General features: G+C 37.0%; 2 protein-coding genes across 2 annotated transcripts; one reads left to right on the top strand and one right to left on the bottom strand.

The window, feature by feature from the left end:
• Positions 1-382: 382 nt before the first annotated feature.
• Positions 383-7,403, bottom strand: LOC110886932 (hexokinase-1). The gene is made up of 9 exons (XM_022134820.2): positions 6,945-7,403; positions 4,763-4,907; positions 3,820-4,002; positions 3,156-3,230; positions 2,796-2,951; positions 2,105-2,203; positions 1,287-1,417; positions 1,065-1,146; positions 383-948 (listed from the first exon to the last, which is right to left on the bottom strand). Exons 1-9 carry the CDS (start codon positions 7,214-7,216, stop codon positions 595-597), a joined length of 1,497 nt encoding a protein of 498 aa, XP_021990512.1. The 5' UTR covers positions 7,217-7,403; the 3' UTR covers positions 383-594.
• Positions 7,404-15,480: 8,077 nt separating this feature from the next.
• LOC110886933 (uncharacterized tRNA/rRNA methyltransferase slr0955) lies at positions 15,481-17,547 on the top strand. Its single transcript, XM_022134821.2, has one exon. It carries the CDS (start codon positions 15,705-15,707, stop codon positions 17,361-17,363), a length of 1,659 nt encoding a protein of 552 aa, XP_021990513.1. The 5' UTR covers positions 15,481-15,704; the 3' UTR covers positions 17,364-17,547.
• The last annotated feature ends 179 nt before the right edge of the window (positions 17,548-17,726 follow it).

Below are 17,726 nucleotides of genomic sequence, written 5' to 3'. Positions count from 1 at the left end.
GTCATCCCTATTCCTGCCATTGTTAGTTTGGGGCTTAATTGTTAGTTTGGGGCTTAACCCCTTGCTAGGATATTTTCTGGTTTTAATGAATTTGCCTATCGTTAAGAAATAGACTGCCTCAACGAGCCAAGAGTTGGCTCAATGAGCAAACATGAGCTCGCTCGAGCTCTTTTTTTACGATCCGAGATCGAATTCAAAGTTTCAACTTGTTGAAATGAATGAGCAAGCCATCTATTTTAACTTGTGCTCTGCATACCTACACGAGAAAAAATATTGTTTATAAATTTCTAAAAATGCAAACAAATGTTTGCATACCTACACGTGAAAAAATATTGTTTATAAATTTCTAAAAATGCAAACAAATGTTTATGTAACAAACACCTTTCAAAAGTTCTAACACCTTTGCTTTATTCGCTATAAATATATCTTAAAAGCAACATACAATTCCGTGTGACCCAAGAAGACCTCATCAAAGTCATTACGTTGCACACCCCATAACTCAATGGGGACTCTTTTTAACAGGTATCCGAAAACAAAAAGTTCTCAAAACCATAGACCAAAAGGCCGAAATAAATATACAAAAACAATACAAGTCTATGTGGACTCGGTGTATTCGCGATATTGAGAATGAGAAGCTGCAAGAAGAGCAGCCCCGAGACCTGACCCATCATTGGATAGCTTGATTATGATGTTTTTAGAAACTTCTTCACCTAACAACTCGTTCATTGTGTTTTGCATCGCGTTTTTGAATTTAGTATAGTGTTCAAAGAGCCCGCCATCCATTGCTATTACTGATTTTTGGGTTTCTTCCCCTTCCTTAACGGTATCCCTTCCGATTTTTTTGAGAATTCCTAGGATACCTGCAGCCGAAAGACGAGCCCCACGCGTTGCAACGATTTCACATAGCTCCACAATCACTTTTCTCATTTTTAGAGAAGTGTTAGATATCTGCAATCAAATCAAACCGTGTATTTTCATTTATGAGTAAACAAAGAAATGCAAACTAAAGGTTACAAAATTTAACTCGTGTGCAAAGCAAAGGGTAAAATCATCACAATATGTACCTCTAGTATGTCTTTTAACTTGGTTGCAACCACTCTGAGGTCTTGGGTTGCATCATGATGCATTGCAGACATATCAGGTGTCCTGAATCCACATAGTGAACAATTTATGAAAAATTTAGAAATACAAGCAATATATGAAAAATCTGTACGTGTAAACTAATAACTTATACAACTTAATTGACTATATTTAGTATCACATGATTATAAGAAACAACAATGTACCTTAATACGAAAGGCTTTTCAAGTTTGGATGGCACGGTATCACCAAAAAACTCAGCCTCTACAGCCATCTTCAACAAGACTAGCCTCACGACTTCTCCCAAATACATTCCAGAAATCATCTTCTCATATATCTGTTTAAAAATGATTACAATTAATATAATTATTAATAGTACTGATTTAAGGGTTAATTACCCTAAAACGTAACTCACTTTTTTGTTTTTGGAGAATGCAAGAAAAAATGTACTTTTCTATTGTATTTAACATGGTTATATTTTTATTTTGTTACCATTTTAAGCGAGCTTCTATATCATGCAAAAGTGGTGATGTAGCACCAGTTTTTTGTGATGTAGCAGTTAGTCATGTCACTATTTTACTTGTTGGAGAAGATTCCATACAATGGAAAAAAATAAAAAATAAAAACAATTACATACAGTGGAAAAATCGTTTGAAGATAAACGTAAGTTGCATTTTGTTGTAATAAAACCTTAATTTAAAATATTAAATAATAAAAAATGTTCATCCACAAAGCTATATTCACAACTTATCCTTCTCTCAATCTTTGTTAGCTTTATGAACAAACTTTTTATAAATTATAACCACACATAGATTTTAGTGCGGAAAAAACATAACTCCAATATGTCTTTGTGAACCAAACATATAATCATTATGTGGTCCTCAATTGTAACTGACATCATGAACAACACAAATGACCCCAAGCATGCATGCATGCTTGCTTGCATATCTATTCGATTTCAAGTGGGACCCATAACATGTAAAAAAATAAGTAACCGGAAAAAGAAAAGATCGAAATTCTTTACCTGCTCTCCAGGGTTCAAGCTATCACTATCAAGATTTTCATCATACTCGGTCAAAGGAAGATGTGATGACCGAAAGTTGCCCCATTCCATGTTTATAACCTTTAACATATAAACAACCGTTATGTATCCATGTAAAATACAGATTGGGTAACGGGTCAAAAGTGTAATTTTTGTACAAGTTGACTAGGAACACCGAACACCTTGTCCAAATTTTCAAATTTTTTTATAAATAAGAGTAAAATGCACGGATAGTCCCTGTGGTTTGGTGAAATTTCACCTTTAGTCCCCAACTTTTCAGAATTACACTCTTAGTCCCTGTGGTTTGACAAGTTGTTACTCGGATAGTCCCTAAAGCGGATGAAGGTTACTTGGATAGTCCCTGTGGTTTGACAAGTTGTTACTCGGATAGTCCCTGTGGTTTGACAAGTTGTTACTCGGATAGTCCTTGTCATTTCACACCCACCTAACCAGAAAACTAACATCCATCCGCTTTGGGGACTATCCGAGTAACAACTTGTCAAACCACAGGGACTATGAGTGTAATTTTAAAAAGTTGGGGACTAAAGGTGAAATTTCACCAAACCACAGGGACTATCCGTGCATTTTACTCTATAAATAATTGGTGGGGTAATTTTAGGAAAAAATCTACACAACCAATATCAACCCACTCAAAGAAAAGAAAATTACTAACCATTTCCCCTGATTTCGGAAGTAGACCTTGCCATTTAGGGATTGCATTTGCGCGTTCCACATATGCTGCATTAGTTCCGGTACCCAATATCACAGCAGCAATTACATCCGGATCACTATATCGTCCCCCCGCTAAAGTTCCAACTGTATCATTGACCTGTATTTCAAGAAATTATAAACATTGACGATTTACTCGATTTGATTCATTAACGTTCTTTATTTTGTTAAACACATTCACATATGGTAGAATATATAAAACCCGTTTTGTTAACGCTACTTATCTGATTATGATTTAAAATCACATAACTACTTTTAAACACCCCACACGTCACAATATCAAACTTATAGAATTTTTTTTTACCAAAGCCGAAACACGCATATCAAGGCCGACCCTTTCCATTGCTTTTGTCAACTCTTCGACGATATCCTGCCCAACCTGTTACAAGAACAAACCAATAAAACTTCATAACCAAAACCCTTGTTTGACAATTGTAAAATGATTATTTTACCCTTACGGATCTTGTGTACAATAACAATACCGTTGCCAAACATTGAGAACGGGTTAATGTGTATTTTTTTAACAAAATTGTCTATATTAACAATATCTTTCATCAACAAAATTGTCTCACTTGTCATTTTCAAAAAGAGTTAACTGCCATTTTCGTCCCTGTGGTTTGTTGGAAAATGCCACTTCAGTCCAAAAAAAAAAAATTGCACCAGTTTCGTCCTCAACATTTTTGAAACGTGCCACTTCAGTACAAAAAGTAACGCGCCGTTAAAAACGTTGAGGACGGAACTGGCGCAAAGCGTTATCTTTTTGGACCGAAGTGGCACGTTTCAAAAATGTTGAGGACGGAACTGGAGCAATTTTTTTTTTTGACCGAAGTGGCATTTTCCACCAAACCACAGGGACGAAAACCGCAGTTAATTCTTTCAGAAAATATTCTTTATTTTCGTTTCGTTTTTCTGAGGTCTATACTAAGAGTACACAAAAGGGTAAAATAACATAAGTATTTAACACTCACTGCATCTTCAATATTGAAGCCTTTAGTCCATCTAACAAGAGTCCCTCCTGCGATTGACGATTGCTTGACAGGAAACGAAAAGGTAAACCCTAACTCCCGTTGTGTGCCAGCTGGAATTTGCATATTTTCACCTTCTGTAGCCACAAATTTTGCAAGTTCTCCAGCAATAAAATCAAATAAATCCTAAGAACCAAAATATCCCAATTAAACAAAATCTTTTAAATAATGTGATAAGATTTTATTGTTAAAGGCAACATATACATATATAGGGTTGTTAACGTACAAGTGCCCTTATCGTACAATACGTACGCGTCAATCTCAGCCGTCAGATCTTCATCCCGCATTGAAATCGCTTGTTGGTTTTTTGTAACAATTTCGCATGTTTTTTTAACATGCGATTTCATCAAAATTACCACATGCGAAATTGTTACAAAAAAACATGCTATTTCATCAAAATTATCACATGCGAAATTGTTACAAAAAACCAACATGCGATTTCATCAAAAATTATCACATGCGAAATTGTTACAAAAAACCAACATACGATTTCAATGCGGGATGAAAGATCTGACGGCTGAGATTGATGCGTACGTATTGTACGATAAGGGCATTTGTACAGTACACTTTCTCTACATATATATATAATTATATATAGCTCTTAACATGCAACGGTACGCGACCACCAAAATAACGTGCGTGATTTTGCAAATAACGTGCCTAATTAGGGTTAACTCAACCCATGCGTAGTTATGTAAATAACGTGCGTAATTAGGGTTTAACCCAACCCATACGTAATTATGCAAATAACGTGCGTAATTATGTATTATAACGTGCCTATTTTAAAAATGAACATGCGTAATTTAGTTCGCACCGTCGCGTACTGTCGCACATTAAGGGTCTATTGTACGTTAACCTTCCCCTATATATATGTGTGTGTACTTACTTCACATTTCCCGATCATGAGATTTGGTGGAATTGAAACCTCTTCAAATTCTTTTTTCACATTATCAACTTCACCCAATTTCACACGAAGAACACGAAAATTTGTACCGCCAAGATCAAGAGCGTAAAAAACTCCAGTTTCGTCCCTATAGGAAGAGAAAATGGAGTCATTAAATTTCATAAATAACTATTATGATTATAGTTTTTAAATATTTACGGTAAAAATAATCGGATTTCGACAAGTGTGTTAGAAGTTGCTGTAAAAGAATTTAGTAATGAGATAAACGTAAAAATTAAACATACCTACCTGTCATTAGAGTTAAGCAACTAATTTTCAAATTATTTGATTATCAGATTTAAGTATTCAAATCACAATAATCACTGTGAAAACACACACATAAACATTCACGATAAGCGTTTTTTTTTTTTTTTTATTTGTAAGCTTTTTATCAAGATTTCGTTTAGATTTTTACACCTCTACGGTATGGGTTCAATCACAATTAGAAAGAATCCTCTAGAGTAAAACACAACGCGTTGCAATAAACCCAATATTCTTTTTTTCTTTTCGGTTTCCAAATTTATTTATTTTTTTTATTTTTTATTTTTTTTTAACCAACAAAAAAGATCTAGACAATCTCATTCCACACAAAAAAGGGCAATTACAAAGCAATGGCAGGTAGTCGGGCAACAAGTTGCAAATGAAATATCAGGAACAGAACTAGTAGTGTAAGGTAATTCTTTACAAAAACGTCTTTTCCAACCGAAAAATTTTGCATGAAAAAAGCATTTTAACAAGTATAATTCAATAAATGCCAACCCTCATATAATTCTTCTTTTCAATTAACCATCAAAATCATAAAAAAAATATAAAGTAATTCTAGAACTAACAATAAGCAAAAAAATTCATTACTTTTGGAACAGAATTTTAAATGAAGATCATCAAACTTCCAAAAGTATCCTTTGAAAACTAAAAACCGACACGTTTTATTGCTCTTTAAAAAATTATTATTCGGGCATGATAAATCAAAATCAGACAATCTATTGCTTAAAGCTAGGGATGGTTAGGTAATCATACATTTATCAGAAGAAAAAGAGTTCTTTTACAACCAACCTTATCTAAAGGTCCAAATCTAACTTCATAATGACAATGAGTTTACCTAAAAACTCGAAACTAATAATTCAACTTTAAACCAAATTAAAGTGTAGGTATCCATAATTGATATCCTGCCATACTATTATGCATGGTTGTAAAACAAGGTCTCAAAGGCCGAGTACTCCCTGAGTAATCGCTCCAAGGTACGCTGCCGATGCGACTCTCTTCAACTCCTGCTAATTACTCGGAATCGATCAACGTGGTCAACCTCGGCCAGAATCAGATCTAGTAGGTTAACTCGGGTCGTGTTTGACTTTAAAAAAAAATAAAACATAATTTCTATGCCTATTATATCAAAGAATGAATATCATTTTCACGTATTTTATTATAAAATATAAATATTAGTAAATTTATGTTAATTGACATATATTTAATTTCTGAAAACTAATCTCTTTATAATTAACATGTGTGAGTACTCCCGAGTATTCTCCGCCTAGGCCGAGTACTCTCAACTCCCCGGTCGACCGGCTAGGGAGCGCCTAGCGACTTTTGCAACCATGCTATTATGCTAACACATCAAAAAAGTTCTAAACTTACAAACCTAAACCAAAAATTAAAAGTCAAAGCAAATTAGTCAAACTTAACCTAGATTCTCCAGAGAACACACATCTTGAAAAAAAATTAAATTGTCTTAACAAATCCAATTTATCTAAAGATAAATGCACCCCCAAATCTTGGTCCATTTAACATACCAAAAAAGTTTTAAACTTACAAACCCTAAGCAAAAGTCAAAGCAAACTAGTCAAACTTAGACATCTTGATAATATTAAGGTTGTCTGCATCAATCTAATTCATCAATATTAAGGTTGTCTGAATGAATCTAATTCATCTAAGATAAATGCAACACCCAAATCTTTGACCAGTAAAAAAAGTCAACTCCACCAACCACAACCAATTCAAACCAAATCTTGAAAATCTTGAAAAAAATCAAAAATTCCAAAACTATTCTCACATCAGCAATCAATCAATGATCAATATACAGATATATAGATACAACAAATTATGTATATATATATATATATATACATACCCAGTGGGAAGATTGTCAACATAGCTGATTAACATCTTGAGTTTGCTACCACCGTCAGAGGCAAGTCCGGCGTGCATCTCCACCGTCATGGCGTCAGCAACCTGCCGGAGTTTTGAAACCGGAGTTGCACACTTCTCTTCAAACTCTTTAACAATATCCATTGCTTTAGCCCACTTGCCGGAGTTCTGCATCCGGTGACGCACCACCAGAACCACCGCCGCAGTCACCGCGGCGGTACCCACCACCGCCGCCGCTACCGCTACCTTACCCATGATCTCAAATTAAAGAAATTGAAAAAAAGATTGAATTTTTTTGGGTTTAATTGGGTTTTTGATGGTAAAGATTTGAACTTTATTGAGTTTGATTTGTGGGTTATGAAAAGGGGATAGATTTTGATGATCTGAATAGATTTAGGAACAAGAACGAGTGTGAAGCAAGTGAAGGCACAAGATGTGCTTATGTAATAACTAATAAAGATATTTGTTCTATTTTCTTTTTTATCTTTTTCTTTTTCCGAAAGTTAAGGTTGGTTCTTTCCTTATTAACGTTTGTATTAGGATAGGTATTTGTATAATCATTTTATTGCCGATTAAAACGAGATTTAATTTATCTTAATCCTATTTCCAATAGGAAATCTACCCTACATAAAGATCGCAATACTAACAAGTAACAAATTTGCCCTTAATTAGATAGAGTAGTTTAAACTAACCCCTAAAACTTTTATACGAAACATAAATGCCAGCCTCACCTATGTGCAATGTGAGCAATTGTACAAGAGACTCTTCTCCTCTGGATATGGTCCATAATAGATAGTTGATGAAACAATGGTTAATCGGACAGGGTTAACTCACTGATCTCGTCAAGAAGGGTTAATCCCTTCCTCTCGAGGATCGCTGGCTGGATCACCGGTGGATTGATCTCCTGCACAAGGAAACAAACCGTGACTCGTAACAAGGAGGATGGGGTGGGGGGTGCTCCTTGTTACCACTCTCCGGCGTGAGAATCAGTAGTCTGCTTGGGAAGCAAAGTATGATTGTAGTAGTAGTGTGAGAGTTGTGAAGAGATACCTCAAACCTGGTTTGGGGTTGGTATTTATAGCCGAGGAGTGAAGGAGGAGGATGATGGACAGACTGACGACGTGCTGCACCTTTGCAGGTGTGTCAGGCTTGTCGGGTATGGAGGTAACGCCACGTCAGTCTGTGGCTTACGTAGACCTGACAGGTGACTGTCATTAGTGCTACTTGCACTGTGGTGTCAGTCCCACTTGTTGAGCGCACAGGATGTGGTGCAAGCCGCATCGCTGTCTGCGGTAACTTCTGATGTTACCGCGTCTCTTGCTTGTGATCAAGAAATACGCGAGATGCGGTGTCAGCCGCATCGTCGTCCGTGGAGACTGTTACCTGCATCCCTTGTCGCAGTGGCGGAGCTTGATCAAAAGTTTCGAGGGGGCGTAAAGTGTCGGGACCCAAATTTTTTTTCCTATCGTTATGATTCGGGTCCGGTCGGCTATCGATTCAGGTCATGTCAAATAATAATAGTTCCAAATTCAACTAAAAAAATCCATTCATTCAAAGGACCCATTCTTACACATAAAAACTTGCGATTAAGTTTATTGTGTGGTGGGTAATCTAAGGTTAAACAAATAAGAGTTAAAATATATTTACAAAACTACCTATCACTTATATACAAAGTTGTAACAAACTTTACTTTAATTTATATATTGTATAAATATTTAGGAAAAATAATTGGGGGAGGCGATCCTATATAATTTTTAAAATTTCCGGACGAAAAATCGAAATATATACACTTCTAACCGAAACATTGGGGTGGGCGGGTGCACCCCCGGGCACCAACTAAGATTCGCCCCTGCCTTGTCGTGACGAAAACGCCCATATGATGCGGTGCCAGCCGCATCGTTATGTTCATCTGCTTCTACATATAAGGTAAGGCTTCTCATCCTCAGACCGATTGGATTCAAAGGATATGACCGCATGGGTGCGGTTCATTACTGGTGGGGGTTTGTTTGATACGGGTGATGGTCGATTTAGGACCATACCCCTTCAATAGTCTTACCGACACATAACACCATTAAATTTCAGTAGAGGTGAGAATAGATTTAAGAGATAATTAATTAATTGAATATGTGAATGAGTTAATAGATTACCGGTAGTGTTATCAAACTATTTTTGATAATCGAGATTTTCTTAAAGGCAAAGTAAGAAATTATAATAAACATTGATACAAGTTAGACGGTATAAAGTACACGCTCGATCCAGACTATTATGATTTCAAGCACCATTGAACCTCAAAGTTTCTTACGGGTGAAGCCCTATACCATGGGAAGGTCCAAGGGGCAGAAAATGATAAAATAAGAAATTATAATAAACATTGATACAAGTTAGAAGGTATAAAGTACATGCTCGATCCAAACTATTATGATTTCAAGCACCATTGAACCTCAAAGTTTCTTACGGGTGAAGCCCTATACCATGGGAAGGTCCAAGGGGCAGAAGTACAGAATGCTATAGCGCGGGTCGGTGATGAAAAATGCATGGAAAATAATGTCAAGTATGTATTAAATTATTATCAGTAGTGAATTACTATTGATCGTCAATGGTAACTAAGATAAGTTGGATACTTATCAGTACCGGATGAACTATGTGTTAATACTAAGTAGTGGTAATAAGTAATCAATGGAAATCTATGAGCATGACAAGTATTGACTTGTAGCAACTCTATGGAGTTCCTACTAAAGTATCCATTGATGCAACTATTGTAGCTACACCCGAAATGCCATACTCTTTTATAAAATGATATAATTTTTACCTCAACCATTGTGATGGTTCAATTATATAAAAGAAAACATTTGGTCTTTTTCAACACACGAGTTTTTCAATTTTGATTTCACATAAATTAACATATTTTTCTTACAAAACACTTTTCTTTTTATCCAATTATTGATTTCATATACAGACTCCCAAACACGATTCGAAAACTATTCAAAGAATTAAAATAAGAAACCTACAATTACTAACATATTCTTTTCATTTAGTTTTCACCAAACATTATATATATGTAGGAATGGTTAAAATGAGAAATGATTGAGTTTTGAAAACTATGAGAACTAATCATGGCCATTGATCTAAAGGAAATGAGTGGCTGAGATTAATCTTAAGTGTGTTTTTTTTTGTTTTTTTGTCTTTAGTGTGAGTTTGATTAAAAAAAAACCATTATTTTGTACAAAATGACACTTTGGTCTTTTTACTTGATGTATGGCTTTCCTTTTAAAAGCACATTATTTTGTACCGTGCAAAGTATGAAACAAAACAAAAGTCTTCAAAAACACAAGTCATTTGAAACCACAAGTAACATCAACAAGTATCCGTTCTATCAATTAATTTTGTTATAGATAGTAAAACCTTATAATTGGTGATGAGATAGTGGTTGATTAATGATATAAAAATAAAATACAACTAAAAAAAAATATTGGAACAGTGGCTGATCTAGAAAATCTTCGTAGCGGCAACATTTTATAAAAAACGGTAACGAAATCGGAAAAACGTCCAAAAAGGTCAAATTTTTCCAAAATTTACACTACCGCCGGAGCGCCAAGCGGTAGCGGAGGCTACCCCTTCCCCTAAGGTAGGTCCGCCCCTGTATTGGAAAGTGTTTGTAAATTAAGCATGATCTCATATACACCCTAAAAAATACATCTATATCCAAACGGAGTATTGGATTGTTAATCACTTGATTGAGGGGCACTTTGACATCGTTAGAATAAAGTGTTAAATGAAATCCACATGAAAGTACTTTATAATTATAATTTATATACGAGTAAACTGCAATTTTACCCCCTGAGGTTAGAGGTTATTGGCATCCTTACCCCCCTAACGAAATAATTGCAATTTTACCCCCCACTGTTAACTGTTATGTCGCAATTCTACCCCCCCCCCCCGGCTTCAATTTTCTTGACCGGTCTGTTGACTTGGGGGTGAAAAGACTATTTTACCCTTTTGTTTTACCCCCCAACGTTTGCTGTTATGTCGCATGTTTACCCCCTGGAATCAAATATGTTGCCTGATCTGTTGACTTGGGGTAAATTACTAAAATACCCTTTCTTATAACCCCCTATAATTTGTGTTTAGAAGCAAAATTACCCCCTGCACCTTCCAAAACCTTTCCCGCCACCATCCATATTCGATTCAACCACCCATATAAACCCCCTGGCATCAAATATGTTGACTGAATTCTTACTTTTAACCAACCAAAGCATTAGGGATGCAAAGATTGAATTCATGATTGAATGAGAAGGTTGTAACAATTTAATATGCAAGGTCCCATTACCTTCAGCCACAGCTTAAAACCATTGCTAAAATTCAATTGCATCAGCCACAACTGGCATGTAAAACCTTCTGTAATGCATTTGCATTTGCATTACACACAACAATAGTTCTGATTTAACAGTCAGCAACTTAACAGCAGCAACATTAAATCAGTAGAATTCTGTTCTATGATCAGCAGCAACTTAACAGCAGCAACATTAAATCAGTAGCATTCTGTTCTATGATCAGCAACAACTTAACAGCAGCAACATTAACCCACAGCAGCAACTTAACCCACATCAGCAACATTAACCCACAGCAGCAACTTAACAATGGTCAAATATAACCAACATTCTGTTCTATGATCAAACCAAACACCAAACACCAGAACCTTTGTTCTGTTCTATGATCAAACCAAACACCATTATTACTACACATGTGTTCTATGATCAAACATAAGATCCTACACATAAACTCAAATTAACAGCAGAGTAATATAACCAATTTGATCAAACCAAATACCACTGTTCTATGATCAAACCAAACACCACTAATTTAATCAAACTTAACAGTCAAATATACCATCAACTTAACAGCTGAGTAATATAACCAATCAGTCAATGTGTTATATGATCAAACATAAGATCCTACACATTAACCCAAAGATCCTAGAAGATTAGAGTTTAAGTATCCTACACTACATATTAACCCAAAAGAACCTAGAAGATTAGAGTTTAAGTATCCTACACAACCATTTCCTGCTGAGGCGGAAACTGGAAATGCAGGAACGGGCGGCCTCGCATCTTGAGCACCAATGAGACCATAATCGATCATAGTGAAACATGAATCCTCATGTCCACTGCAAATACACAAACATCCATTACTAGTTGTTTGATTTTACCCCACAATCAAAATAGTTGTTTGATTATACCTGAAAATTGCGAGAAAATGGAGGATCTCTGGACCACAGCTGGATCGATGGTGGCCGGTGGTGTGGTCGCCGGCCCTAGTTCAGCCGGTGGAACTGGATGCATAATGGCATTCTGTTCAGTCATCCTGTGCTCGTGTGGTGAAGAAGAAGGAGTGGTGAAGAAGATGGAGTGGAGGTCGCCGGAGGGAAGGAGAATGGAGTGGAGGTCGCCGGTGAAGTAGCCGGAGGGAAGTAATTTCGCCGGAAGAGATGAAGAGTGGGGGGAAACTTAGGGGGTAAGGTTGTGATGTAAGGTTGAGTTTAGGGGTTATTTTAATATATAAAGTACAATTTTTGGTGAAATTACTTTTATACCCTTTGACCCTCCCATGTTTATGTTGACCGGTCAAGAAAATTGAAGCCGGGGGGTAGAATTGCGACATAACAGTTAACAGTAGGGGGGTAAAATTGCAATTATTTCGTTAGGGGGGGGGGTAAGGGTGCCAATGACCCCTAACCTCAGAGGGCAAAATTGCAGTTTACTCTTTATATGCTTTTCTTTGATTAGTTAACATTCTTTTATCTTGACAAATTGCAAGAATAATCCATCTTTGGTTTTTTTTTTTTTCAGTTAGGGTAAAGAATACCTAGTTAAAATGATAACATATCATTTTGATTATGATGTGTATATGTTGATCCTGTTTTGGGTAACAAACTATGTTTATGTTTTTAGTTAGGTTACCTTGAAAATTAAATATTGTAATGAAGTACTTATATTATCATTTCTACAAATAATATCCCATTTTTCTATTACTGGATCGCTATTGATTAAAATTATCGTTCACTTACATCTACTGCAATCGTTATCTTATCTAGTCGCCCTCTCCACAAATTCTACAACCACAAAGGATGTTTTTTTAGATAATAACCTTGATTTGAGATAATTCATGAATTGTGAATTAAGGTTTTCTATTAGTTAGTTTTATTTTGTTTTGTTTGTTTAAGAATTGAAATGGGCTTGAAATACATATTACGTTGCCATTTAGTCCGTTATAATTGTTGTTTTTTCAATTAGATATTTTGATTTTGAGGAGATGTTTTTTACAAGCTTGATTTGTATTGTAAGCTAGTGTTAGAAAAAAATATTATTTTGTTGCTGTAATTGCAATATAAATTACATTAAAATCTATTTTATAACAATTATTGTATGTAAGACTTTGTATCGTGAAATATGAAAAAAAAGTGCTACATAAGCTATGTTGTAGTGAATCACACCCCCAATGCACCCACCCCTTGCAATTCATCATTCGCTAGCCAATCAACTCCCACCTTCTCCGCCCCACGCCAATGACCAGACCCTCGCCCCATGATTGTGTCTCACAGTGCGCTGGTGTTCTGCGCCTAATGGCCTGGCATCTCCCACCACGCCCATAACACACAACCTAAAGAACAAGATGAAGCTAAAACGATCATTTTTTTTGAAGGGTGATTTTCTATGTACAGGACCTAGTGGTCACCGAGTTCTTGTCAAAGACAATCCCCCGTCAGCCCCGCCTCCGGACGCGATGTTCTATCGGGCCCCGGCCGTCGCGCAAACTGACCTTCGCCTGGAAACCATACTACCTCCACACGAGAAGTAACAGCTGGGTAAAAACCGGGTTGCCCTCCGGATCGAACCATGCCTCAGTAGGAAACGATCACAACATGCACCGGTCAACATGTTGTCTTTAAACTAGTTGTAATTAATGTCACAGAAGACTTTTCCTCACAACATGAATGCATCAAAAGTAGACTTTAAAATGATAGCGTAACTAGTGTCATTAAGACTTTTTTAAGGGATATTAAATTTTGATTGTTAGTTTGCACAGACTATTGCATGGTGTTGAAACCAAATCAGACCGAATTGAACCAGGCTAAATTCAAAGCTCAAATTTCCAAAAAAAATCCTGAAGGACCCCTTAGAGGGGAGGTCCATTTTACGCTTGACGGACATCCTTGTGTTTGGATAGGAAGGGGGAAACACGCTTGTGTAGACCTAACTGGAGTCTCCCCCCTTGTCGGGCTCAAGGACAAGGGCTTTGTCGTAGGGCAAGCGGTGCTCAAGGCAGAGGCGAGCAAAGTGGCAAAATATGAGAAAGCCTGCCTGGAGAATCAACATGTGTTTGTCCCGTTTGCGTTTGATACCTTTGGTGGCCTTGGTCCTGACGCTGTGCGACTTTTGAATCGGGTTCAAAAAGTCGTTAATAGCAATTCTTCGTCGCTAAAGGTTTCAAACTTTGTATTTAGTAGAATTGGTTTTTCTATTCAAAAGGGGTGGCGGCGCAACTTGTTGCCCGACTACCTGCCATTGCTTTGTAATTGCCCTTTTTCGTGTGGAATGATATTTAATCTTTTTGGGCCAAAAAAAAAAATCAAAACTAAAGATCAGATCGATATATGATGGGTTGGCCTTAGTCATTTTGAGTTAGGCTGGTCGTGGGTTGGGCCAGGACCAAATATAATTGCTTTCTTATGCTAAGTGGTTTCATATTTCAGGTTTTACTCAGACCAAACCGAACCAGAATTCATCCCCGTTATTAAGTTTGAGAACTGAATCAAATATGAATAATTTTTTTAAAAACATTACATCACTTGGTTTCATAACTTTTTATAAACACATTCTATTGTTGTTCTCGGAATTATACACTCACAAAATTACATTTAGAGATGAATAACGAATCTTAATAACTAGTGTAGATTCTCTAAAGCTTATCTCTGTTTTAAATATGCTGATGGTGAGTATAACTAGAAGAAAAAAAATCATAGCTTTCATTTTAGTTAAAAAAAAAACGGACTAAGTAAAGAGAATCTGATACTAGGGGTGTCAATCGTGTAGGGTTGATGGGTTGACGAGTTATGTGTTGGTGGGTTGATATATTCAACCCGAACCGACCCATATTATTATTCGGGTCAAAGATTTCCACCCTAACCCGCAAACATATAAATTCAGGTCAATCCGAACACGACCGTTTAACCCGTATTTTATTTTTAACGAGCCACACAAGTTTACGAATTATAAACGAGTTGTTGGGTTTTAAGCAGGGTATCGATAACATGTTTAATGGTGGATATAAGTGTAACAAGTAAATAATATAATGTGTCAAAACTAATATTATTATAAGTAACCATGTAAAATAAAAACTGAAAAAAAAAACAAAAATATATATATTTTTTCCTATATAGTTAAACGGGTTAACAGGTCAACCCGAGCCCGGCTCATTTTAATTAAACGGGTCGTGCTAGTCAACCCAAACCTGTTTTTTTGTGTCGGGTTTCGGGTGGTATCAACCCTCTTTACGGATTGGTTGAATAAACCCTAACGGTGACACACCGCGCAACTTATCCTTACGAACCCATTTCGAAGACCCAACAATGGCGGATTCAGATTGAGCCCAAATCTTCAAACCCCATAGTAGAAGACTAATCACTCTTCTTCAATCAGGTTAATCTCATCCTCTGTGTGTAGCTCGTTTAATTGCTGCTGTTAACATGTACTGTAATTTCACAAAGTGTCATGCAATCCCAATTGTTAGAGCCTCTTCGCAACAACCCAAATGCCTTTTACAGTTCTACATAAACCCTAAACCCTCACAATTGCTACCCAGTTCAAATTGGGGAAAACCCATTTGCTGTTCTAGGGTTAGAACATTTAGAACTAGCTCAATTGGATTCATTGAAAACACACAAGAGTATTGTCAGTTATTAGGTTCAGTTAGTTTAAATCAACATGTTGGGAAGAAAGATGAATGCTTTTCACATGGGGTTTACTCGAAACGTAGAAATTTTTCGACTTTTTCGTATTCGCGTAAAGCGGTTGAAGGTGGTGAGTCTGTGAAGTCTCTTCCTTGGTTAGCTAGAAATAAAGATGGTGAAGTAAAAGAGGTTGAAAAATCGGTTACGAGACGATCTTCGTGGGGGGAATCGGCTGAGCGGTTTACGAAAAGTGGTAGGGAGAAGGTTAGGAGAAAGGATTTTAAACAAAGTAAGGCTTCGGACGATGAGTTGGCGCCGAGAAAAGTTAATCGGTCTTCTTGGGAAGAATCGGCGGAAAAGTTTTCGAGAAATGGTGTTGAGAGTAACGAAAGGGGTAGGCGATTTGATGAACGGAGTGCGTATCGAGAAAGAAGGAATGTATCGGATGGTGAATCGGATATCGAAAGTGAAGAAACGGATACTCCGAAGTGGTATAAGGTTCAAGAGCGGTTCGATAGGTTTGATAAGGTTGCGGGTGTGGAACGCAACGATAGATTTAACCGGCAAGATAATTGGGGCAGGAAAGTATGGAAAGAAGCTAGCGAATCTAGTGTACCGAAAATGATCGGTGAATGTGTGTATGGCGTCGGTCCTGTGTTAGCTGCGTTATCAGCGAACCGAAGAGAGTTTTACGTTTTGTATGTTCAAGAAGGTATTGATTTAACCGGAAATAATAAAAAGAAAAAGGACAAGAAAGCGTTCGAAAAAGTCTTGAAGCTTGCCGATAAAATAGGACTGACAACGAAAGAAATATCAAAACACGATCTTAACATGTTTGCGGATAACCGTCCGCATCAGGGTTTGGTTCTCGACGCTTCACCGTTGGAAATGGTGAACATACGTCAACTGGATCGCGTAGCGGAAAACGAAGGAACAGGGCTTTGGTTGGCGTTAGATGAAGTTATGGACCCACAAAACCTGGGTGCTATAATCCGGTCGGCTTACTTTTTCGGTGCATCGGGGGTTGTACTTTGCGCAAAGAATTCCGCACCACTTAGCGGGGTTGTAAGTAAAGCGAGTGCTGGTTCACTTGAGCTAACCGAGCTTCGGTCGTGTAAGAACATGATGCAGTTTTTGGTTTCTTCAGCTGAAAACGGTTGGAGGGTTCTCGGTGGTTCGGTTGCTTCACGAGCCGTGGATATAAACGAGGTGGTGACCGGTGCGCCCACGATCCTTGTGTTGGGGAGTGAGGGCACGGGTTTGCGACCGCTGGTTGAGAGGTCTTGTACTCAGTTAGTTAAAATTCCTGGGAATATTCCGGTACATTTGAGTGCAGGGTTAGAAGATGTAGACCCTCTGTCTTTTGTTGCGGTTGAAAGTTTGAATGTTAGTGTTGCGGCTGGTGTGCTTCTTCATCATTTGGCTGGAAGCAAGAGTGCAGTTAATGCCGAGTAACTGAAACTTATTTTGGGTTTTTTGAGTTATTTTTATGTTCATTTATACGTATTTGGTTCAAAGTGAGTGATACGGATATTGATGTATTTGATGTCAGTGGCGGAACTAGAACATCAACTCAGGGGTATCCCATAAAAAAAATTATCGTGCAATCATACAATATTAAAAAAACATGCCGCCCAATTGCCCAAATCAATAATCATTCAATTTTGGCTATTCTTTACTTATTTGGGTTTAGCAAATGTGTATTATTTACTTATTTGGGCTTACCTAATGTGTTATTATTTACTTTTTGGGCTTACCAACATCTTATTATTTTGTAAAAAAAAAAAAAAAAAATTGAGGGGTGTCCTCGTACTTGTT

The sequence above is a fragment of the Helianthus annuus genome, chromosome 10 (genome assembly GCF_002127325.2).
Source record: "Helianthus annuus cultivar XRQ/B chromosome 10, HanXRQr2.0-SUNRISE, whole genome shotgun sequence".
Classification (NCBI taxonomy): domain Eukaryota; kingdom Viridiplantae; phylum Streptophyta; class Magnoliopsida; order Asterales; family Asteraceae; genus Helianthus; species Helianthus annuus.
Note: the sequence above shows the minus strand (reverse complement) of the source record. Positions and strands in the feature narration are given on the sequence as shown.